Source organism: Dermochelys coriacea, chromosome 11, assembly GCF_009764565.3.
Source record: "Dermochelys coriacea isolate rDerCor1 chromosome 11, rDerCor1.pri.v4, whole genome shotgun sequence".
In the NCBI taxonomy this organism is placed as follows: domain Eukaryota; kingdom Metazoa; phylum Chordata; order Testudines; family Dermochelyidae; genus Dermochelys; species Dermochelys coriacea.
Genome location: NC_050078.2, coordinates 57,338,365 through 57,363,327, shown reverse-complemented (window position 1 = coordinate 57,363,327; position 24,963 = coordinate 57,338,365). Strand labels below are relative to the sequence as shown.

The window sequence follows — 24,963 nt, the reverse complement described above, 5'->3', positions numbered from 1 at the left end:
GCTAGAAAGCAAAGATATCCAAGAATGCTGGAAGCTGTGGGGTACTTCAAAGCTGGTGGAGATTTACACTGAAATAACGTAACTCCACGACACACAGTGCTAACTGGAGTTCCAGGATCAGTTGGAAAGCTAGAACTTGAAGCTTTAGCCTTCCTGCTTTCAGCTGCTGTGTCATGAGATTATTTATTATGTACAATGCATGGGATGCAGTAGGTGTAGGGTGCTTATGTTCTCATTGCTAATGGATCCAGAAAGTGATCATTAGTGGAATGGTGATACAATTAGGTGTAAAAAGAAATTAAGACATTTGTTGTTTTAATTGTTTTTGTTTTGTGGAGGAAATGACACTCTGGACATAGTTTAATATTAGATTTATTTTAACTATTGGATGCCTCTAAATTGGCTTAGAAATAGTTACTCAGTATTGTATATGTGGCGAGAACTTTGCTTTCAATTACTTGACTAATGCACGTGAATAACCCTGGCCCAGTGATAACCCATTCAGTATTAAATATTTGAAGGGGAAGGGTTATAGCATCTACCTGTACACTGGTAGTGCGGAAACATTGTTTACCCCACTCCCTCCCCCCCAAAAAATATGGAGGCCAATTATCAACATCACCTTCATAGACAATCACTAACCTATATCAGCCCTGACTACTTATTCTTTGTTTCCCAACGGGTGGTGAGAGAAGGCAGATGGTTTTGAAGACTGATGTCAAACTGCAGAAAAGAAACTCCTTTTGACTTTAATGGGATCAGGATTTTGCCCATTTAATTTAATAAAAAGTAAGATATTAATCTTGCCATATGGAATAGGATTGTGTTGGCATTAGTAATGAGGCACCTCAGAGGAGTGCTGTATGAAGCCCATTATCCTCTTGCTCCAGTTTGATTCTGTTACAGCAAATGGTCATGATAGTGTTTTTCATTCAAAAATCCTCAACTGCCAGGTCAGCCAAAGAGAATATTAGCACCCTACACCTTAATTTAAAATTTCTCATAACACAGTATTCCTTTTTCGAGTCCTGCCTGGGGGAGATAGCTACTTTTGGTATTTTCATCACTTTTCTCACTGACAAGATACAGGACATTTACAGGAAATATTTAGATGAGATCAGCTCAAGATATAATAAATTAGAAACATTTGAGAGGTGGCTTTTATACTGAAGTGATGTATATACAAACTGCTTATTTTTCTCATAAGCTGTGTCTGCTATAATTGTTACCTTTAAAAAAAAATCTCATAATATTTACCTTTTGTTTTTCAATATAATATTCCAACACTGTCATTTACTAGGAGGGTGTGTGTGTGTTTGTACCCAATACTGAGCCTTGCTATTTCTTCCCTCCTCCCTGCCTCTATACTTGTATAAATATTTAGAAAAAAATATCAAGGCACAGTGCAAGGGTGTATACAGATTATCCATCTACTGCTATGAATAAAACTTAAACCAGAAAAAAAAACACTAAATGGATTCAGTTTTTCTGTCTGCAGATGTGCTTGAATGTTACATTATTAATATTGTGATGTTATCTGGGGCAACACTCACTGTAATGGAACATGCTTATTCAGTCAAGGGTTGTGGGCAACAACCACAGTCTCAAGGTGCTTTGGGATATGTTCTAGGTGTTATTACATCGGGCTGAGACAGAAGAAAAATAGTTATTCCAGTTGCCATATAGATGATGATCAAAAATTAGAAAAAATTATTATTTATGCAATATACATATACCGTATGCTGATTTTACAAATTACTCACTATGTTAATAGGGAAAGCAAAAAACAGATGACCTGGTATTCCGAAACCTTGATTAACTGCATAAAACTATGCAAATTCACTGTACTTTCAAGCTTTTGTTCTAAAAATATATTTTTGTAAACACATTTGCATCCAGTTTAATTGATAGAAGGAAGCAGTAATCTGAGTGGTTGCCTTAGTAATGACATCACAGTCTCAATGCATCGCAGCACTTAAGCCTGTGCTTAACTTGAAGAAAATAGACTAGTTACGTACTTAAAGTTAAGCATGTTCACAAGTGCTTTGCTGGAATAGGACCTTACTGCACAACACTGTTCAGCTGCAAACTTGATTTGAAGAAAGGAGTGGAGAATATATGTGCTAAATAGAGGCAAATTTCCCTCTAGAAAGGCCTTTTTCACCTGAATATAAAATCTCTATATACTCTGAAATTGTCAGTCCTCTTGGAAAGCCAAGTAAGAGGTTACAACACTCCAAAAAATTTAGTTTTACCAGGCTTATTTACTTTCGGTCAATTGGCGTGCCTATCCTGAGAGGTAAACAAGCTTCTATGCAAGTAATCAAGGTTGTCTCCTTCCATTTATTTGTAGCTTTCCCTACGAATGGGCCTGGTTGTTTTCCACAGTCTCTTGTTAGTACTCTGCTGTGTGTGTGAATTCTGCTAAGCGATGCTTAGCTGAATGTGGTTTTTTATTTATCATAGTAATACACTGCAGCACTGGAAGAACATTTAATCTAATCTTTCCTCTCTAAAGAATAATTTATCGCAATGAAATACACATTATGTATCATTAACTAATCTGCCTTACTGTTGTTGTTGACAGCTGAAAAAACCGACCACTAGGTATCAAAATCAAAACAACTAGTTAAGATTTACAGAGGTCACCTCTGTTCTATAAAGGTGCAATTCAGGGCTTGTCTACACTACTGCACCGGGTCAATCTAAGATACGCAACTTCAGCTCTCTGAATAGCGTAGCTGAAGTCAATGTACTTAGATCGACTTACCGCGGTGTCTTCACTGCGGTAAGTCGACAGCCGATGCTCTCCTGTCGACTCTGCTTGCACTCCTCGTTCTGGTGGAGTACCGGAGTTGACGGGAGAGGGCTCAGCTGTTGATTTATCTCACCCATCTGATAAATCCACCTCTGCTGGATCGATTGCTGCCTGCTGATCTGGTAGGTAGTGTAGACAAGCCCTCAGAGGCCAGCACTGAAGTTCTACTTAAATCTATATATTCGGGCTTAAATGGAGCTCATTTGGTGCATGGAACTTGACCTGGCCTTCTGACCTGCTGTAAACTTCAATGACTGCATCGCAGCATACTGCAGATGAAGTGAGTGAACCCAAAGATCTTGAATTGTTTAATTTGGGATTCACACTCTGTAATGTTTTGGGGTACAAACCCACTGAGAGGTTGTCACTGTCTGCCCTGTAATCCTGAGTGCCTTAAATGTTCTGCTGCTGTAGCTCACATCCTGGGCATCAGTAGACAAGCATGCAGTTCCCTTGTGTCTGGGTGCTGTTCAGCACTCTGACCCCAGTAGCCTGCCTACAACACAGCCTGTGGTTACTACTTGCAGGATGACCCCAACATACACCCCAGTCCTGAATTGCCCAAAACTGTCTGGCTGCCTGGAAGCATCCAGCCTTCCTCTGGAACATTTAAGGAAGCAGTAAGGTTTATTGCCTCTTTAAAGAGACAAAAGTACAGCTTATTATTTTAATCAGAGTTAACCATCACTTCAGTTCAAACACAGAGCTGGGTTCATTAAGTTTAAAAGTAAAACAAACGTATGCACAGAAGAGCACAGGTTAAGTGATGCCGAGTTAAAAATAAAGGTCGCAAGCAAAGAAAAGTGAAAACACACACCGAGCAAGGTAGTCTTTGTTCAAGAAGGTCTTTCTCTCACCCACAGTCTTCTTTCCAAATTTTTACTGACTGGCCTGGCTAGGACCCCTCACAGAGATCAAATCACTTGGTTTCTTTGTCTCCTTATGGTGAAGGATAATTTAGGGGGTTGCTTCCCCTTTCATATAGTCCAGTGACCCTCTGAAATGCCTTCTTCTGAAGGCTATCCCCAAATAAAGTTCATTAGTTCATGCTGAGTAAACGAGCCAGGGGTTCTGGAGGGTAAGGCTCCATGCTGGTTCCTCTTCTGCTGGTGTTTGCTAAAGTGCAAATTAACTCTTCCTTCTGACACCTACAATACAAATAAACAGCCCACTGAATTTGGCCACACCCTCTTTCCTTTTTTCTGGACAAAACCTATTAATCCATTCCACCTGGCATGCCTGGTTTAAACACCTTTTAGTCACAGACTTTAAAGCATAATATCAATGAGTATCCATAATTTCACATACAGCATTGTCACATACATTTTACAATGATATTATTGACCAGTGTGGTGGTGGTAGTTCAAATGATATCTCACAAGGCATATTTTGTACAAAACATCATTGCACTAGTGCGTAGGGTGTGAACACACAGATTCTGCCTAGGGTGTCACACTCCCTAGTCAGTGGAGCATCAGCACATATTGGATAATCCATATTACATGTGAATTCTGTAAAAACTCAGTACAGTGGGAGGCTGATTTGCAGAATAACATCTGAGAGAAGCCTGGGGTTTTAGCTATGAGTCATGTAGACAGAGGGCAATCAAAAAGTGCTGGATTGAAGGAATCTTGTAGAAGAGAAATAGAAACTCAGGACAACAGGTGTAGTTTAAAAAGTAGCAAAATTTAAAGAAAAATCATACCTCATGTTGATTTATTGATGTTCAGACTGGGAGGCTCGAATCGACAGCCATGGGAGGATATTCTATGTGGATCATGTAAACAGAACAACAACATGGCAGCGACCCACAGCTCCTCCAGCCCCACAGATCCTCCAGAGGTCAAATTCTATACAGCAAATGGAGCAGCTGAATCGGCGGTGAGAATTGTTGTTGTCAGTGTTTATTAAGTTAATAGTACCAAAAGTGTGCTTGGCATGAGGGCTAGGTCCCAGCTGCTACCATGAGTAGCTCTGCGCAGTCTTTTGTAGACCAGTGGGTCTTAAGTGTGGTTCTTCTGAATGTCCCCCTGAATCTGGATGCAGGCTATCATCTGTGTTCCATTAATGTTCAATGGCAACCTGGCCAGAAACAATGGGTAAGGAACCACAAAAATTCAGGCCACAGAAGGATATGAATAATCAGACATCAGTGGATTTTAGGCTGCATGGGAGAAAAAGAAAATGAAACGAGCTTCAGTAGTTGGGGTTTCCTAGAGCCAGGTGTAGGGTATATTCACCCTATAGCGTATGTAAATCCAGTCTTGTAATTCTAGATATCAGAGTATTCGTCGAACGATGACTAATGATAGGCCTGAAGAGCACCCACATGCCATTGATGGAACTGGAGAGGATACTGACTTCCATCATTCTAATGCAGGTAAAAATAAAACTGATATCGATCAATGGAGAGTTCAGCCAATCAGCCATTCAATGAGAGCAAGATAAGGAGAACCCTATTTTCTGTCTGCACAGAACTGGATCACCGTTTACTATAATTTACTGTCCTGTTTCTGCAGGTAATGGCTCGGCTTATTAGGATTTATTCAATCAGCATGTTGAAGAATGTGTGTGTGTGTGTTTCAGCTTCTTTACTCTCTCACGTTAGGAAGCTATGTAAATGGCTAATGTAGGCCATTTGCGTGTAAATGTTCTGCAGCTGTCAACTTTTTTAGTGATTAGTATTATTAATGGTGGCATAGAGTGAACAACAGGCTATTCTGTAGCAATTCCTTTCACTCTGTTGATATGAATTCCCCTTCTTCTCTTGACTTCTGAGCTCATTATCAGTGTTGCTTCTGTTGCTAATGTCAGGGAAGATGAGCTTAGAGTTGAATGAATGAATTAAACCAGCAGAATTGTATACCTGAGAAGTAACCTGAATCCTCCATTTTGTCAGGCATTCATGTCTGAAATTCAGTGAGGTTTTTCCTTAATGAAGGCTTTTCCATTGTTAAAGTTAACCCCTTGAAGCCAAAAGTCAGGCTCTCTCTCAGTGCATAATCTCATTGATGGCAGTGGGGGGAGGGGCACAGCAACTGCTGGAGGTGCCAAGAAGCTAATTAGATGTTCCACTACTGACTTTCACAAAAGAAGTGATGAGAATGTCATTTGAGAACAAGGCGGCATCCTTATGATGGACATACAGTGGGAGGAATTGAGGGAAGTACTGCATGAACAATAGCTCTAAGAATCTTTGTCTCCTCTTATTCATCTCTCTTCTCTTCCATTTTTCAGAACTCCTTCAATGCTTGATACATTTTTCTCCATATTTGTTTCAGATAATACCTTTGTTTCCCACTCTCCCCTCCTTTATTATGTTCCATATCTTTCTCCATTTGTGTTTCATTTCCTTCCTTCTTTTGTCTCTCTCCCGTCACTTCCCCCCATTTGAAGTCTCTGTTCTTCCCTCAGCTTTTATTCCCACTTAACACCTGTCCTTCCCTCTTCCTGTCTCCTCTATTAAGTTTTATATATTCTAGTTTTTTAAAGTATAGTGTTCTTCCTAACGGAGCTCATTTGTCATTTACGGATGGCTGGACTTCCCAGAATTAGTGAGGAAGGATGACCCTGTGCATATTGTCGCACACATAAAAGAATGGGCTTGTGAAGGATGGAAGATGGCATGATTTTTGGTGGACCTGGTACGATCATTATGATCCCAATCTATGTTTACAACCTCCCATCTACTTTAAAATCTGCATCCAAATCTCCTGTTTGTTTTAAAAGAGCCTTACTAGTTGCCCTTTCTAGTGGAAAGAATATAACAAATGATATCCATGGTTCCTCTCCGGTTCATGATGTTTGTGAGAAATCAATACGCAGAAGCTGCTGCTCAGGGGACACCCAAATGTTTATCATATACATCTGGAAACATGGAACTGAAATAGATTTCCGTACCGAACTTTTTCTTTCCTCCATTGTGTGAGCATTTTGGTTAAATACTGATCAGTGCTTCATTGCTGACTATCTTGTAATAGGGGAAGTGGAACATATAACAAATTACATTAATTTTATATGCACTGTACATATTCAGGTTGGTTGGCATTAAAAACAATCAGTATTTGTCTGCAGTTACAGCACAATGGTATCTGACACACCACAGTTACCTTTTCTGTTTGTAAGAGTATGGCTCTTGTATCCCAAGTACCATTGTGTGATGACTGTGGGTAAATACTGATTTGTAAGAGCGACACTTCTGTATATCTTGCATCAGAAACCATTAAAAAGTATTACTACACTGTTACCCTGGAAACCTCTGATATTTTCAGCAAACATGCATTGATAAATTAGGATTATTTGAGATACACTTATGTAGAGAATGTTTTAAGAACCAGAGAGCAATATCCCTCAAGGAATTATCATGAGTGTATAATGCAAATCAGTATTGTTGTTTGCAATGAGGTTTTATTAAAAGTTATTACCAGAAACCTTTGTCACTCACTTTGTTGTTAGATTTTCGAAGGGAGAATGTGCTGCCTCACTCTACCTCCAGATCCAGGCTTACTTTATTGCTACAGTCTCCTCCGGTGAAATTCCTTATCAGTCCAGAGTTCTTTACAGTGCTGCATTCTAACCCTGTGAGTACAGTGTATACCAACATGCAATTTCATAAATATATGTTGATAAATATGGGCACATCTGTGGTCTCTGTATTTTTCTTGTATACAAAAATCTTACTCAATATTTTGAGACTAAGATATGAAAAAGGAAACTATGTGGCGAGCTACTCAGTACGGGGCATTTATTACTTTACTATTCAAACTGTGTGCATATCCATGAAAACACTGGAAAATTGGCAGTATATACCAGCTGTTGAAGTCGAAAACCTTGACTTATCTGTGCTGCGGAACTACAGCGTTTATTTGTTATGGGTCTGGTTCACCATTGAATTACATTAGATGTGCAGAAAACTGGAGTGATGCAATGGTGAATCTTTTTTTGTTTTTGTTTTGGTATTTTATTTATTTATTTATTTAATTTGTTTATTTACAGCGGTAACGGTTAAAGAACCAATATTTACCCATTTACCAACATGTTATTTGAGATGCTTCAGTTATTGTCTACTTTACACACAGTGAATCTCTGCATTATTAGATATCACTCTAGTAATGTTGGTAAATATTAACTTCGTAATGGCTACTACCGTATACAGCATTGTAAGTCTATATGGCATTATACAATAGAGGGAAGGTGCCAAACAAATAAATCTCTGGCCTGAACAGCTTACAATCTAAAGACATGAATGGATAAAGTATATACTGGTAAGTGTATTCAGGCAGATATAGCAAATCCCACTGCTTTAGAGTGTTCTTTTGCTTTAGTGCGTTCTTGATTTGTGTTCTTTTGGAGCTGGGTGTGATATAAAAACTGCCCCTGAGGGATTACAGTGTCTTCAATTTTTACTTTTGACTTATCTGTTTGCCCAGTATTACTGTTGCAAAACATAACTAATGTGCTTCTTGCAACAGGTGATCTACCTATAAAGGGTAAAATACACCCCTGCAGATGGCCAGTTGTGTGCACTATTCAAGTTAAAGTTTGAGGATTTAAGTAGAGCATATTCATACTCACCTATTTTATATGAAAGTACATTAGAAATCATTGAATAAAAGAGGCCACTTGTGTTGTTTTCCCCCATATTTGATTTAAAGTTTTCCCTATTTATTCTCCAATAGTCTCTTTCCTAAATAGTTTTTCTGTTCAGATTTTTTTCCTTGCACGTTATAAATAGAAATAATGTAATGAGTACTTCACTGTCTGCAAGTACTCCTGTTAATAATTCAGTGGCTTTAAAACTACTGGACAACGTTAGTTTTAATCTTATGGTATATGTATCGTTCCAATCAGCTGCATGGAATCTAGCCTGCATAGCTGCATCTTTAATTCATAAGGCAGAGGTCCATTTTGTTTGATTGAGAAAAAGGCATATGTATTTCTGTGACTTTCATTCTTTTTGATTTTGTGGAACAACAATCAAACATGCCAAGTGTCCTTTTAGAATCCAAGTAGGTCGAAACAATGTTAATGTAAATCCCTGGTGACTTTCCATAAAATAACATAGAAAAACTATAATACACTTCCAGTTTTGTTGCCACGTACAATGGCTACAGAGGAGACATTATTCTATATATATTACCCTTAAGAGAATGCTTAAGAAGGCATTGTGAAGTCTCTGCAATTTAGGCCAATTTTACTGCTAGAAGAAGCAGTCATAACTACACCAACATCAGTGAAATGGAATGCTGAAAAATATAGTTTGCACCTCATTGGGTGAATAGAGTCAGGCAATGAAGACTTCATGGCTTTTCTTCTGCTGTTATTGTTCAGCTGGAAACAGTTTCCTTCAAAGTTTTAGAGCTGCAGGCCATAAATTTACATTAGGAAGGATGCCTTTGCAGGAAAAAAGAGCTAAATACTTTTGTTTGATTAAAATATAGATATTTCGGAAAAGCTTGCAAGAATAAAATATTTATGAACAAATATATTGGGAAGTGTTTATTTCATAACTGCTTTCCGCTCTGATATTCTTTCTTTAATGTCCATTCTTCCATATTGCTGGCTATTTATCTAATTGTCAGGGCCCCAATTCAGCAAATCACTAAAGCACATGCATAACTTTAAACATGTGAGCAGTCCTGTTGACTTCAGTGAGCCTGCTCCTGGGCAAGAACCAATGCCCACTGAACTCAGGCTTAAGTGCTTTGCTGGTTTGGGGTTCAAGTTATTATCCACTCATTGGAACATAGGACTCTCATCCAACTATTGGACTGATGGTCCGTCTATGTAGATGTTTAACTTCGAATGTCCTTTCTTGAAATTATTTTATTATGAATTTTTCAGAGTGCCTACCGCATGTTTACAAACAATACGTGTTTGAAGCACATGATCACCAAAGTCCGGCGGGACACCCACCATTTTGAGCGTTACCAGCATAATCGAGATTTGGTGGGCTTCCTCAATATGTTTGCTAACAAACAACTGGAGCTGCCGAGAGGTTGGGAAATGAAGCATGACCATCAGGGCAAGGTACCTGGAACATGCATGTAACGCTGGTTGGATTTTGTCTTTGTAATGATGGGATTGAAGCATCTGCTCTTAAAAGCCTTCTAGATTTTAAGGCTGTAGTTTGGCTGTAGGCCCTTAAAAGAATTAGGATCTTTTAACCCATCCTTTGAATTAGAAATATTCATTGTCAGAAAAGTTATGATATTTATTTCAAAAGTAAAAGTTTAAATTTGTTCTGTGGTTCCTACATTAATTTTCCTTTTTTATTTTTTTTTAAAGTTGGTGTGATTTTGGATCTGCTTCTTTCCTTGGGAAAATGATATTATTGAATAATATTGAAGAGGGGGCAATTACAGTTACTTTTTGTATGACCGTGACATTTAGAATTTTATATTCAATACTAAGTAAACTAAAATTAAGTTGAAGCTACCACTGGGAATTTTCAGTGGCCTTACATTGTAATAGTGCTACTTAGAGTGGCATTTTCTCCTTTGCATAGGTGTAGGAAAGAATAAAAGTATACTAGAATTAACATGTGAGGGAGTGATAGTGATATCTATTTGGGTGAGAAAAAAAATGGGTAAGTAATTAGGACTAGAGAGAGACAAGGTGGAGGAGGTAATATTTTTTGTTGGACAACCTTCTGTTGGTCAGAGAGACAAGCTTTCAAGCTTCCAGAGTTCTTTAAGCCTGTGAAATGTACTCAGTGTCACAACTAAATATGAGGTGGAACAGATTGTTTAGCATAAGTAGTTCACATATTTTAAAGGACCTTTCAAGGTGAAATGGCCAGTTAACACCTCTCCAGTCATGCGGGGGGGGAGGGTGGAAAATGTAAGCATCCAGACATAGGGTGAGCACTTTGTGAAAAGTGTTCACCCACAAGTGATGCAGTGTTTTCGTCTTTTATCGTTGTGTGAGTTCATTTCAGGAGCATAGTGATTGTCTGCTTTCACTTGCATAATTGTTGTTGGGACATTTAGTGTGCTGTAGAAAGTACATCACATGCTGTAATAGGCATGTGTAGGACTCATGAATCTTGAAAGGTGTGTTGTTGGGGGTGTTGATCATTGTAGCAATGGAGACATTTCTGCAGGTTTTGTGTCTGTTGGTCTGGTAGGGTCTGATGCTGCTTTGAGTTGAATCCTAGTCTGTGGGGTGCTTTCTTCTGATGATGAGCTTGGTGAGGTGGAGAGTTGTTTGAAAGCCACAGAAGGGTTTCAGGGAAGATTTCTGTCAGGAAGTGGTTGTCATCAAGTATGGGTTGTAACTATTTAATGATACTTTGTATGGGTTCTAGTGTGAGCTGGTAGGTGACAACTAAGGGTATAACCATACACCCTAGCTGTGACCTTTGACCCCACACTGGAACCAGTAGGAGGTATCATTAAACAAGTTCAGAGCATATTGGATGGAGACCACATCCTGAAAGAAATCTTTCCTGAACCCCCTCTTCTGACCTGTAAGCAACCCCCCAACCTCTCCAAGCTCGTCATCAGAAGCAAGCTTCATACAATCCAGGACCCACCAACTCACCAGACCCTGCCAGAACCTGAAGAAGAGCTCTGTGCAGCTTGAAAGCTCATCTCTTTCACCAACAGAAGTTGATCCCATAAAAGATATTACCTCACCCACCTTACCTTTAATATCCTGGAACCAACACAGCTTCAACAAAACTGCATGCAACAATTAGGACTATAGTTTGACTAAGCCAATAAGTGCCTATGTCTATAATTCTTGGCTATGTTTAGCCATGAATGTTTGCGAGTCCACATGAGTGATGTACTTGACACCTGAAAGGAATACAAACAGACTCCAAACTGAAGGCGAGAAATATGCTTGAGGTACGTTGTTGTCTTGGATTTTTTACTTTGCAGCTTTAAGGAAAACATTGTGTAAAAATGGTGGGGGAGATGCAATTATTTTAACTTCCTTTTTCTTCCTCTTCCTCTTCCTCTCTGTCTCATTGAGCCCTTCCCCTTAAATTTCCTGGAGTCCAGTTCTCTCCCTGAAGAATATGAGTAACTCCATTTTGAGTTCAGCAGGAGCTACTCATATCCTCCAGAGGGAGAATCAAACCCTGGATTTCTGTGTGTAGTACTTGGTGATCGTGATTAATGCAGCTGTAATAAAACATAGAGGAAGCACTGAGTAAAGCCTCAGAGGAAGCTCTTTATTTTGAAGTATTTTTTCTGTGTCCTAGCTCAGGATTGCTGGTTCTCACCATTATGAACTGGCTTTTCCACAAGTAGTACTTGCTTCCTCAGTGACCAGTGGAAGTTGAGTCACAGTAGAAAAATATATTCAGTACAATAGAGGAATCATAGCATGTGTATGACCTAAATGAGGGCTTGGTTGGCCTAAATTGTACTGTGTGCATTGCTTGTCCAATACTTGTGCCACAATGCATAAATATATCTTCTATTTGCCTTAGTACTTGTGCTGATGGTGACCGTACCTCATCTCTGTTGTGCTGCAATTAAAAAATTTTCTTTTTATTATGCTTTAACATATTTGTAAGGTGGAAGCAGGTGAAAAATGAAACACATATCTCATGTGCACAAGTGAATTCTGGGATTAATATATCGTGATATAAAGGATGAATGACTGAGTGGGACCCTGCCAGTTAGAGGATATATGGATATTTTTCTTCATGACACTAATCTTCTTCACTGCCACTGGCCTAATAATTTAAGTGTTTTATTTCACAGATCAGCAGCTAGAGCAAAGAGACAAAGAATGGGACAAGTGGGCTTTACTCCTCAGTAGATGCTGATGTTTCTTACCTCTGCGCAATTGGCTGTGAATTGAGATCCATTGGTAGAACTCTGTGGGGAAGCTTAGGCAGAACTAGTTCTGAAATGCCTGTCTCTAAACTAAACAGCCTTCTCATTTAAAAAAAGAAAAAAAAAAGACTCTTTCCTGGATTTGCAAGCAAATCATACATAGAACATCAGTATATAAACAGAAAACTAGTGTATAAATAGTATGTGTTGGGGAATGTTAAAATAAAGTTGAACCTTGATGAAGTACAGTATTAAAGCAAGCATTCACAGCTTTTATTTGAAATAACTTTTATTTAAAAATGTGTAGTTCTTTGAGGGGGAAGGGATTTAATTTTTGGTCAAACCAAAATTTTGTCACTTTGCACAACTATTGTAAGTTTCCTGGCTGTACCTTGCCAGGACCAGTGATAGGAGTTTCTTTAAAATTAGGATGTTTTTCTTAGAGTGTGTGTGCGTGCACACTCAGCTCAGTATCCAGGTGTGGTGTCAGCATCCAGATTAGCCCAGAGCTTTGAAGTTCCAATGACTTTCTTTAAGGAAGCTTCAGCACAGTAAATCTGCACTTTATGTTATAGATTGCTGCTGGCTAGCCTAAAAGCATTCATGCTTAATAAGACATGATCACCCTTAATATAATCTTTAAGCATAGTTTAAGTGGGTACAAAAAAGCATTACATGCGGTGTTAGATGGCTGCATTAAATCAGAGAATTGGGCATCTGCAATAAAGTTCTAAACAAGTAACTTTTTTCGTATTGAATCATTGTTTTTATTTGTTTTTCTAAATATACTCTATTATAAGGTTGGTACATTGAAGTCAGCCTTTGGAAGGTTGTCTTGCCTCCTTCAAAATACTGATAAGGTTGGATAAAATAGATATCAGCGCCTGAAAAGAATTACTGGACACTTGCTAGTAAGAGAATTAAACCTATTAGCAGGGGCATAGATTTCAAAGATGACATGGCCCATTCCCTCTGCCTTCTTGCAGAAATTTAAAAAGCCAATATTGAAATTGGTAAAACAGATTACATCCTGCTTACAGAGTAGTTTAGCATTCTCCAATACCTGGATCCTGTGTATCCAGTGTCACAAATGACATCACTATTTTGCCAGGTAGACACCACCAGCCTGAGGCTCAAAAATTGCCATTAGCAAAAACATTTCAAAATTCAACAGAGAAACATTATGCTTAATTTATACATTTATAGATATCTCAGCTGAGCAAAGCTTGCATAGTTTTCCTGTATAAAGTTTGTCTCATCCCAGACAGCAACTTGTAAGGCATATCTCTCTTTAGCTCCAAATTACCAGACAGCATCGTGACAATCGGGGTCCTTAAGAGTTTTGGTGCCCTCTACTGAACTATTCCAAATATGTTGGAGCCTCAGTTTCTTTTCTGTTCACATTTATTAAGTGAAAATTTCAAAACAGTAACCATAAATTATAGTCACAATAGGGACAGTACAAAGATACAATCCCTCCCCCCTCCGACAAACCCACCCTTCCCAAATTCCAAACCTTCCACACCTCAAACCCATTGTCCTGAAAACTAAAAGGACAATATGATATCATAGTCCCATGCCATAGTATGAAGCTTCTTTTGGTTCTCCTTTGTGTCATGTGAACTTTCCAGAAATGACCCTATGCTCCTCGCCATAGTAAATATGTAAAAAAAAAAAGTTCTCTTCTATAGCATGACTCATGTTTTCTGTCTATTTTCATACAGCTTATGAACTCTGATTTCTTCTTCAAGTGATTGCATATGTCCATTCCACGGTGGGAGTGTGTGCATGTCTCATGCACTGGTAACAGAAAGTCTTCCTTAATAGGGGTGGGTGCCCTACCTTACCTCATGCCTGGAGTCAAGGATACCAAGGGTGGAGCGAACCACCCAATCCTCCTTCAGTTCCTTTTTTACCATCTATGGTCGGAGCATGTTGTTGTACTTCGGTAGTCTTTTGCCTTTAAATGTGTATGTAGTTAGTGTATAATTGTCCATAGTAGTTAGTGGTACTCGTTTTTTCATCCAGTTGGGTGTTTGTTTTTATTTTTTTCTTAAAGTTATTTTTTAATTGTTTTGGCTTGTCCAGGCTTTGCTCAGGACCAGGGGAGCTTGTGCAGCTTTCAAGAAGCAGCTGCAAACCACAGTGTAAAACTGCCTCAGGCTTCTGGGGCACATGGCCACTTGTACATATGTGACACACAAGCCAAGATCCATTTCTTGTGTATGCAGGCATGGCTAAAATCTGTGTAGTGCCAGGATGTACACCACCTTGGCAAGTTGGAATACATCCCAGCCTGAGTATTGTCATCCCTGGATTGTTGGATCCCCCCCAGGCATTGTGTTCAGGGCAGTCCCATTCTTACCAGTTCTCCCCTCAGTGACTTTCATAAATGGATGCTTCCATCATGGAGTGGGGAGCTGCAAGCTCAAGGTATGTGGTCTATTCACATGGCCAGGCTACACATAAATGTTCTCAAACTGTGAAGCAGTGTGCATCATTCTGAGCATGTCAGCAGTTCCTATCACCCATTCATTCAGGCCAGGTGCTCGTGGGGAGCACCACAGCTATGTTTTATGTAAACAAGCACCAGGTCAGACAACCTGTATCAGGAGGCAGTCAAGAAGTGGGATTTCAATATAAGGAATTGTATAACTCCCAAGGCTTCACACCTGCTGATCTAAGCAGAGACCACGAACTCTCTCTCAGCCCGTGAATTCTAAAGTGTTGGTATTTCAAGTTGTGGGAATTCCTACTGTAGATATGTTTGCAACATGGCAGAACAGGATGTGCCCCCACTCTTGTTCCAAAGCTGGCCACAGTCAGGGTTCCATCTCAAACGCTTTCCTATTTCCATGAAACAACAATGTACTATATGCTTACCCACCAGTACCTCTCATTCCCAGGGTGATATTGAAACGCAAATAGACAGAGGAAGGATGATCCTCATAGACCCAGCTTGACCAAGACAACCCTGTACTTTGATCTGCAAAGGCTGTCCCTTACTTCACCAGCTAGTCAAGTACTATAATCTTATAAAACAACAGTCAGGTGTTGCATCTCAACTCAACAAGTGCTTCACTTCAGGAGTTGGTTTCTTTTTGGTTAATGCCAGAAGTGGCACGCTGTTCAGCAGCGATCCAGAATATTCTGCTCACACCTTAGCTTCCTTACCATAAGTGGAAACACTGCTCCATGTGGGTGACCCACCAATATGTATCTCTTAATCTTCAATCTAGAAGATTTTGAACTATGTTCTACACCTGAAAGAGTCAGATCTGTGTGCAGTGTAGCTGTAGCCATGTCAGTCCCAGGATATTAGAGAGACAAGGTGGGTGAGAGAGACAAGCTTTTGTGACCTGAAGGAGAGCTCTGTGTGGCTCTCACCAACAGAAGTTGGTCCTAGGGATGTAAAAGTTTAACCAGTTAATCTGCCTTAACTGTTAACCCCACGCCGGCCGACCAGCAGCACTACACCGGCTGGAGCAGGCCCAACCATGCTGCCCAGCCGGAGCCACGCCAGCTGGCTGGAGCGGGCCCAGCCGTGCCGCCCAGCACGACAGTACCACCTGACCAGAGAGGCCCCAGCCATGCCAGCGGATCGGCCCCTGTCCCAGCCTCACCGGCCTGCAGGATCAGCCTCACATGCTAAATCGGTTAACCGTTTAAACCACATATTTTAATAATTTAAACAGTTAACTTTTTAAACAGTATTTACATCCCTAGTTGGTCCAGTAAAAGATATTGGTTTACCCACTTCGTCTCTCTCTAAGAGTCAGATCTAGCAGTCAGCTTGATCAAGGTGCATCTGGCTGCAATTCCTGCATGTCACACTCATATTGGTGGAAGGACTATGTTCACTAATCCCATAGCAACCAGATTCCTGAAATGATTGAATAGGCTTTGCCCAGATTGAATAGGCTTTGGGATTTGGCTCTGCCTTAGGGCTTGAATTTTGTAGGCTCTTAAGGGGCTTCCATTGGAGTCCTTAGTCTCTTGTTCAGTGTTACATCTTTTGTCTAAAGTACTCTTCTTAGTAGCCATCACCCCCACCATCAGTCAATATACTTACTGGTCTTTTTTCCAAAGCCCCACACTTGAAAAAATGAACAAAAGCTGCATATTCTGGATGTGTGCAGAGCTCTGGCTTTTTATCTGGATAGAACAAAATTCCTTCAGGTTTTTTGTCAGCTTTGTTTCCTATGCAGAGAGAATGAGAGGTCATCCTGTGATGACACAGACTTTCTAAATGGATTACCAGCTGCATTTTTGTATGCTATAATGCCAAACTTCTGACAAACTTGAAAAACTGTCAGTGCATTCAACTAGAGGACATTTAGCATCTACTGGCTTTGAGGGAACCGATCCTATTGTTGACATTTACAGGGTAGTGATGTGTATGTACCTTTGCTAGATATTATGAAATTATAACCGCCTCAAGGGGTGACATGAATGTTGGGAAAGCATTCCAACAGTCCCTCTTCAGATGAGACTCTGAGCCCCATCTCCATTGAAAACAGCTTGGCCATCACTTCTACTGGAATGGACCTATGTAATCACCTGAAAAAGGAAAAACTGTTACTTACCTTCTTGTAACTGTTGCTTTTCAAGATGTGTTGAATATATCCATTCTGTGACCTACCCTCCTTCCCCAGCACATCAAAGTCTCTCATTATGTGATTCTTATGCAAAGGAAAGGAGAACTTGTGGCACCTTAGAGACTAACAAATTTATTTGAGCAGGTTTCAGAGTAGCAGCCGTGTTAGTCTATATTCGCAAAAAGAAAAGGAGTACTTGTGGCACCTTAGAGACTAACAAATTTATTAGAGCATAAGCTTTCGTGAGCTACAGCTCACTTCATCGGATGCATCGTGAGCTGTAGCTCACGAAAGCTTATGCTCTAATAAATTTGTTAGTCTCTAAGGTGCCACAAGTACTCCTTTTCTTTTTGCAAATTTATTTGAGCATAAGCTTTCGTGAGCTACAGCTCACGATGCATCCGATGAAGTGAGCTGTAGCTCACGAAAGCTTATGCTCTAATAAATTTGTTAGTCGCTAAGGTGCCACAAGTACTCCTTTTCTTTTTTAAATATTTTGGAATAGAGGGGTTTTTTTGCTCTAATTGTATTGCAGCTTGAGGCTTTTCAGGTTTAGGACCCATGATCACGTGGCCTTCTCTCAGCAAATGGCTAACCAGTCAATACTTGTCATTTCTTCTTATCCCAGGAAAACATTGGGCCTGCCTTGAATTCTTATTTTATATTTTTGACATCATCATCTCTGTGTCCCTAGTCGATTCTCTAAGTTGGCCTACCTAGAATAGTTCTAGCAGAAGGATGGTGAATGCTCCTTTTAACCTATAATCACACTGTGTCCTAGAACATAATCATATGTTTGACATGTACACACCCCATCTATATTTATAATGATATGATAAATAGCTTGTTAAAGTGCAATGTTGTTGCCAGTAAGTGACCTCCTTTTAGATGCATATAGATTAAATGAACTGGTGAATGTGCTGACATAACTTCTGTTAGACATTCATGTCCTCTTTTCTAGACGAACAATCATGATTTGTCTTGGTATTTTCATGTTGTGGGTTATCTGAGGATCTCAAAATGCTGTATAAACATTAATGAATTAAATCTCATAAGTCTCCTGTGAGACACAGACACTTATCCTTGTTTTACAGAAGGGGAAACTGAGGCACAGTGAGATAATTTCCTAAAGTCTCTAAGCAGTGACTGGAACCCAGATCCTCCTGTGCTTTAACTCTCACACACTTTCTCTCCTGCCAATGTACTTACTGCAGGAAGGTTTAGTTAGGAAGCTCCTAAGTTACAATGAATGTTGACTCTGAAATCTTTTTTCCTTTCCTAGGCTTTTTTTGTTGACCACAATTCCCGCACCACCACGTTCATTGACCCACGGCTTCCCTTGCAGAGCAGCAGGCCCACTAGTGCATTAGTGCATCGACAGCATTTAACCAGACAGCGCAGCCACAGTGCTGGTGAGGTAAGCCTGAACTGCTCCTCCTGTTACTTAGCTAACAAGGATTTCAGGATCATCCAGTTTTCACATCATTCCATTCAAATATTATTTTGTCAGTCGTTTAATGGTTCTGCCAGTGTGGTATCCACCTGCAAACTTAAGACCTTCTTACCTTTCGAAAAGCCAATGATGGTCTTTATTATACAAGGAAAGGTCTGATAGGATTTCATCTGCTGCTATTAAATGGCAAAAAGAAAAGGAGTATTTGTGGCACCTTAGAGACTAACAAATGTATTAGAGCATAAGCTTTCGTGAACTACAGCTCACTTCATCGGATGCATCATTGGATGAAGTGAGCTGTAGCTCACGAAAGCTTATGCTCTAATAAATTTGTTAGTCTCTAAGGTGCCACAAATACTCCTTTTCTTTTTGCGAGTACAGACTAACACGGCTGCTACTATGAAACCTATTAAATGGCAGTAACTCCATCAAACCACAGGAGGGCTCTTGAATACAGATTTCTTCACCAAACAGCAGTAGCCTGTTTTTTATTAGCACAGCAATTCACACTGACTTGGCAAGTGTCAAAGCAAGTAGGCGATTTAATTTAGAAAAACAAGTTTGTGTGCATGCACACCTAAACATTATACTGTTTTCCCATATATTCCATGGTACTATAGATCAAGAAAGGTAAAAATTCTTCTTACCACTGACAGAATGTCAGACCATTAAATGTTATGGTCCATATGATATCACACTAGTAATAATAATATAACCTTTTTAGAACATGGATTCTAAGTAGAAATGCTTAAAACTCCTTATCTGTAATATAAAAGATTCTGTATTTGGGTTCTGATTACAAAGCCCTTGAACCGTATTGTTTTCACTAGAAGGTTTTGAGTAAATTTTATGTCCTGACTGTGATATTTTTATGTTTATAAGCATATGCAAATACTGTAGGCTCGTTCCTTTTCTGTACTGAGTTTAGCTTCACTGAAGTTGAGGAAAGGGGTGGGGAAGGTGATTCTAAACCATGTTTCCACTCTCCTCATTTAGGTCTGGTCAGGGACCAACATTGCACTCAGCATAATTTAGAGAAGCTAGAGGGCTGCTCTAATTTAATCAGTCTGTGAGTAGCAACTGTAGCTGATGAGGATCTGCCAGAATACTTCCTTACTCCTAGCATGCATTTTCCCGGGTTCCCACCTCTGAAGTACCTTACTTGGGGATGGCTGACGACGACCTGAGAATTCCCTTGCAGTGGGGGGAAACCGGTGCTGCCTCTTTAGGACAGCTTTCTGCCCTCTACACTCTGATACAATCTCTAATAATATGATACAATCTGTAATTACATTATCACAAATTGTTTGTTCTTCCCTGCTTTGTTCAGTGCACAGAATGGAGTGGGAATAAGGCAAAGGATTTAATAGTAATAATTAAAAGCAAAAAAACAATGGTAATGCAACAAGATAAAGCCCACAAAAGCAAGAAGTTGCTCTGACATTAAAGCGATTCCTAGTAGTGACCATAATCAAGTGTTGCTTTTCTATGAAAAATAATTCTGTACAAATAACACCACCTTGCTCCCTGTGTGAGTTCAGAGTTCCATCTGCTCTATTTGGTGATACAAAATAATTTTGTTTTAGTGCTTTTTACTTGTGTGCCCTGCAGAATCCACACAACTGAGAGAGAGTGAGCTGGATTATAGTACTTTTCTTAGTCATCATGAGAATTGTTTCCTGTCTTTTAGATCTAGGCCATGATGAAGAAGGTTCATTTGTTTTGTTTTGTTTTTTGCTTGGTGCTGACCATAATTACTACTGTACTTTTAGGTAGGAGAGGATTCCCGTCATTCAGGACCACCGGTTCTACCAAGACCGTCCAGCACGTTTAATACAGTCAGCAGGGCTCAGTACCAGGACATGGTTCCAGTGGGTATGTCAGAGCTTGGAGTTCTCTTGAGGGAAGTGTACTTTGATTTAACTGTGCATGTCTGTGTGCACTCATTGTTTTTTCTAATTTTTGCTTTTACTGTATGTTATGGCTAACTCCATCCATTATCAATCCCTACCATGGAATTTCAATTTGTGTGCGTAATAGTGGAAAAATGTCCAGGCATGACCAATTTATTAATACCAGAATGTTTGCTAGTTAATGCAAAGGGTTTCTTGCATTAAATTTTCTAATTAACTTCCCCTCAGAAGTAACTAGAAGAGTTACAAATAGAGGGCCAGACTTTGTATTGACCCGGACCCTATATAGTCCCATTAATTTCAATATAAATATTAGACTTTTATTTCAGAGGGCTTCCATGAGGTGTGAGTCACCTCAGAATTGGTCAGTAGCCTAAATTTTGTTTTCAGTTACACACACACAAAATGCTTTTGTCATCAACGCCTCAAGAAAATAATTTAGTGTGCTGAATTAACAGGCATTGTGCAAAAAATCATGATTGATTAATCTGCTTGATCTTTGTTCAGTAGCACAGTCATCACAAATTTAAACTCCTTTCCTATGCTATGGACACTGCATATTTTTCAGGTTCAGCTTTTGGAGATGTTTTGAACAAAGATACTTTTAATTGCTGTTTAATAATTGACAGTGGAACAGGCACAAACACTTTGAGTGGGCCCTTGCTTCATAGATGGAACTACTTTAGAGACATGAGTAAATATAAAATATTTATGTAATCTTTTTCTTTGTGATAGAATAAACAGTAAAAATAAAAACCATAAATGAAAAGATGGCTGCTGCCAACTACATTTCAATAGCTTTTCATTACTTTTGACTGTAATATTTGTCAGATCTTCTTAGAAGTTTCATTAGTGACTGCATCTTACTCCTGTATGGCACAATACAAGTTGTCTGCCAATCTGTCCAGCAGTAGGATTGCTATTGTCATAAAAAATGTGTGCAGCTGTGTAAACCATGTATGTTCAAATACATGCTGCAGAGCCGGAAGAAAAAATGATGCACTATGTTTTAGTGCAACACATCATCATCATGGGTATTAGGAAGGAAGTTATAGTTCCCAGTGAGAGAACTGGGGAGTTATAAAGGCATATGATGATAGCAGAATATTTCTTGCCAGATAAAACTATTTGAAGGTAGGTCAAATTGACATACCAACATTGACAGTGTCCCCACAAATTTGTTGTTGATCATTTTATTCCTTTCTCATTCTGATGTTACAAAAAGGAAGAGGAATAAAATCTGTGAAGCTTTGAGTCTTTCTTGAAAGCAAAAATAAGGAAATTCACCATTAAGGCAAAAGAGCTGGCCAATACACTTGTCATTGTGTACCATAAGGGTTTATAATCACAGTACCTAGGCAAAGTGGCATGAGTTAAGACTGGTATGGAAGCCTAGATTTTCAGCCTTGTGTGAAGATATTACTTTTGTGAGACTATATCAGATCCTTAATATGAGTAAAACATAATTATTTTTCAGAATAGTGGAGGCAAGGAGAGGAGAAAGCAAAAAAAAATACCTGCACATTAATGTGCAGCCAATAAGAAGCACGTATAATTTACTATTAAGCAGTGAGCTTATGTTTTCACCTGGTCCTGTAAGTCTAAGAAATAAAGTAGTATAGAAAATAAGGCCCCATACACTTTATTCATGTGGTTATATGTTCAGGTTGGCGTGAGCTGAGGGTGTATGTGATGAAATATTATAATACTCTGAATTCTTCAGAAAGGCACATTAATATCTGATGTTTTAATCTAAAATTTTATTCATAATAAAGTGGGCCATGTATATCCAAATTCAAAAACCAACACCAGCCATTTTTAGGCTAAAAATGTAATGAAAAGATAATATTAATGTAGTAAATAAAAAGATTATGAATATAAAGACATAATTCCATTATTATTATTATTATTATTCAGAAGTTATAAAAATATAATGCTGTTTTTCAAATGCACCTGTTTGCAGTAAGCTGTTTTTGTTGCCACTTACAGCCTACAACGACAAGATTGTCGCATTTCTGCGACAGCCCAATATCTTGGAAATTCTACAAGAGCGTCAACCAGATCTTACCAGGAATCATTCACTCAGGTAATGATATTGATTCTGTTCTCCAGCTTTACTTTCAACTGACAGTCCCTCAATTCGTATTTTTTTTCCTGGCAGTATTAAAAAAAAAAAGGGGGGGGGGGGACAACAATATTGCTTGCTCGATGTCCATTGGTCATTTATAAACTTAAACCCTCTCCTTCCTCTCTTCCCTCCCCTCCCCGCCCCTCCCCCCAAAAAATCCCCCAAACCTTGCGTAATTTCAGCTTAATCAAAGAACTGCAGGAAACATTCCTTTAATGTGCTGTTACGTAGTGCCTTGGACCTTTGCAATAGTGCAGTTACGCTCTTTCAGGAACTTGCATGCATGCATCCAGCCTGTCGGTTGCAAGGCCATAAATAGCGCACTTCAGTCTCTTCTCCAGGTCTTCTCATTTGGTTCTCTGCTCAGCTCCTCTGCCGTCCTCAGGTGGTGCCCAAGTAGGGCAAGTTTTCCCACTCTAGGGAGGGATGCAGGGGAAAGAAAAGGAATAATCTGAGCAGGTGAAACTGCATGACCCTGGATCTGTCCTTCTTCCTTTCATTCCCTTCCCCACTGCAAATGTGGCCATGGGCACCACTGCAAACCAAGGCTCCTCAAAAGGTACCTGGCTCCTCCCCCTGTTCTTAAACTGCAGCTTGTCAAGCTGGTCTTATCTTCTCTGCTCCCTTAGCACTCTTCCTAACCACGTTAGAGCATGTGGCCTGGCTCCCAGAGCTGCCAATGAACTCTGCCATCGCCAGCAACACGTAGCCTTGGGCAACCAAGGAAGTGGAAAGAGAGTGTGTGCATGTGAATAATAATTTTCAGTGAGGAACAGGGAAGAAGAGAATAATGAAAACAAAAAGGGATGGGATGAGCAAACCCATGCTAGGCAGGTAGGCAGGGGAGAAAGTGAGCATAGATGGACAACTCAGGATGCTGGGCATGGAGCAAGGGGAATGGGAGCTGGAAGAGTAGGACGCCAGCCTGCCATTCCATTACAAAGACAGAGTATCTAGGGGGAAAAAGAGTTGGAGCTACTGACGTAGGATATCTCCAGAAGTCATAGAATCTCACCGACAGGCAGTCAGGCAAGATGTGGCCATTGGTGGTATTGAGTATGTGTAGGTCTATGGGTGTGAAGCATTCAGTTAGAAAGGCGTTTGTTGAGGCCCTGCTCGTTTTTCTTGATGTATACTGTAGGGTTCTTCCTAAACCTAGAGTTGGCCCTGCATTTTTGGATAAGTTCAATCAGCAATATCCATTTAGCATGTTTAGAGTTGCACATTTTTAGAGTTGCACAGATGGTTTAGGAACAGACCAGTATAGTTCTTGCACAACATCAAGAGATGCATAGTATATTATGAAAGATGCTTTATAATATTATATGTTGATTATGGTATTATATAGCACAGGTAGAATATAACTGATACAGGGTGAAATTCACCCCTGTGCAGAGGGTCAACACATAGCCACTAAGTTCTTCCTACACACGTACTTAATTTTAAGAGCATGAGTAGTCCTGTTGATGTCATTGGAATTACTGACATGCGTAAATTAAGCATGTAGTTAAGTGCTTTGCTGAACTGAAGTCAAAAGGTTTAGCACGTTGCAGGATTGAGATTTAAATCCCTCATAAAAATGCTGGACTTGACTTATGCTGTTTTATGCTGACCCTTTACACAGGAGTGAATTTCACCCTTAGGGTATATCTCTTTTGTAATTAAGTATATGTGGCTTAGCTGTAAAATTAACTTGCTGTTAACATGGTAATTAGAAATTGGTGTTCAAATGTATGTTTCCAGAACTATCTTGGACACACTACTGTTGAAAAATGTGTTGGGTCATTGCTGCACATCTATCATTATGGTAGCTAGGTAGATTTTGATCTCACTGTACACTGTGGCTGCCAATGCAGTGCTCTCACTTCCCAGAGTCAGAGTCTCGCGTGTTCTAACAGTCTGGTCAGGACGTGCTGGCTCAAGAGCTCGCACTACTTACCTGCCTCCTTTTCTGTGCCGTGACAACCAGGGTGTGACTGCATAGCAATTAGGGGTGCGACTGCAGGCACGTGTAGCTGAGGTAACCGGCAGCGAAGCCACAGCAGCACAGGCTGTACACTTGAGTGGCTTTGCAGTTTCCCTGAGCTTCGTGTCCCACCAAGTAGACGGACGACTGATTTATCCTCCTGAGTAAGTCCTGGTTGACAACCCTGAAATAAACTGCCAACAGAATTCACGCTTTCTAGAAAATTTGAGGAGGAGGAAAATCAAAACCCCGCAGACCTCAGCCTGTCGAAGTATTTCTGTTTGTACCCATAT

The 24,963-nt window shown here is 39.7% G+C and overlaps 1 protein-coding gene across 1 annotated transcript in view; it reads left to right on the top strand.

Annotated features, from left to right (window-relative positions):
* HECW2 (HECT, C2 and WW domain containing E3 ubiquitin protein ligase 2) overlaps positions 1 to 24,963 on the top strand; it is a 263,183-nt gene that overhangs the window by 195,898 nt on the left and 42,322 nt on the right. Inside the window, 7 exon segments of the mRNA XM_038422564.2 lie at positions 4,549 to 4,699; positions 5,095 to 5,198; positions 7,274 to 7,398; positions 9,662 to 9,847; positions 18,493 to 18,627; positions 20,436 to 20,538; positions 22,566 to 22,662. Coding sequence (XP_038278492.1) covers positions 4,549 to 4,699; positions 5,095 to 5,198; positions 7,274 to 7,398; positions 9,662 to 9,847; positions 18,493 to 18,627; positions 20,436 to 20,538; positions 22,566 to 22,662 — 901 coding nt within the window.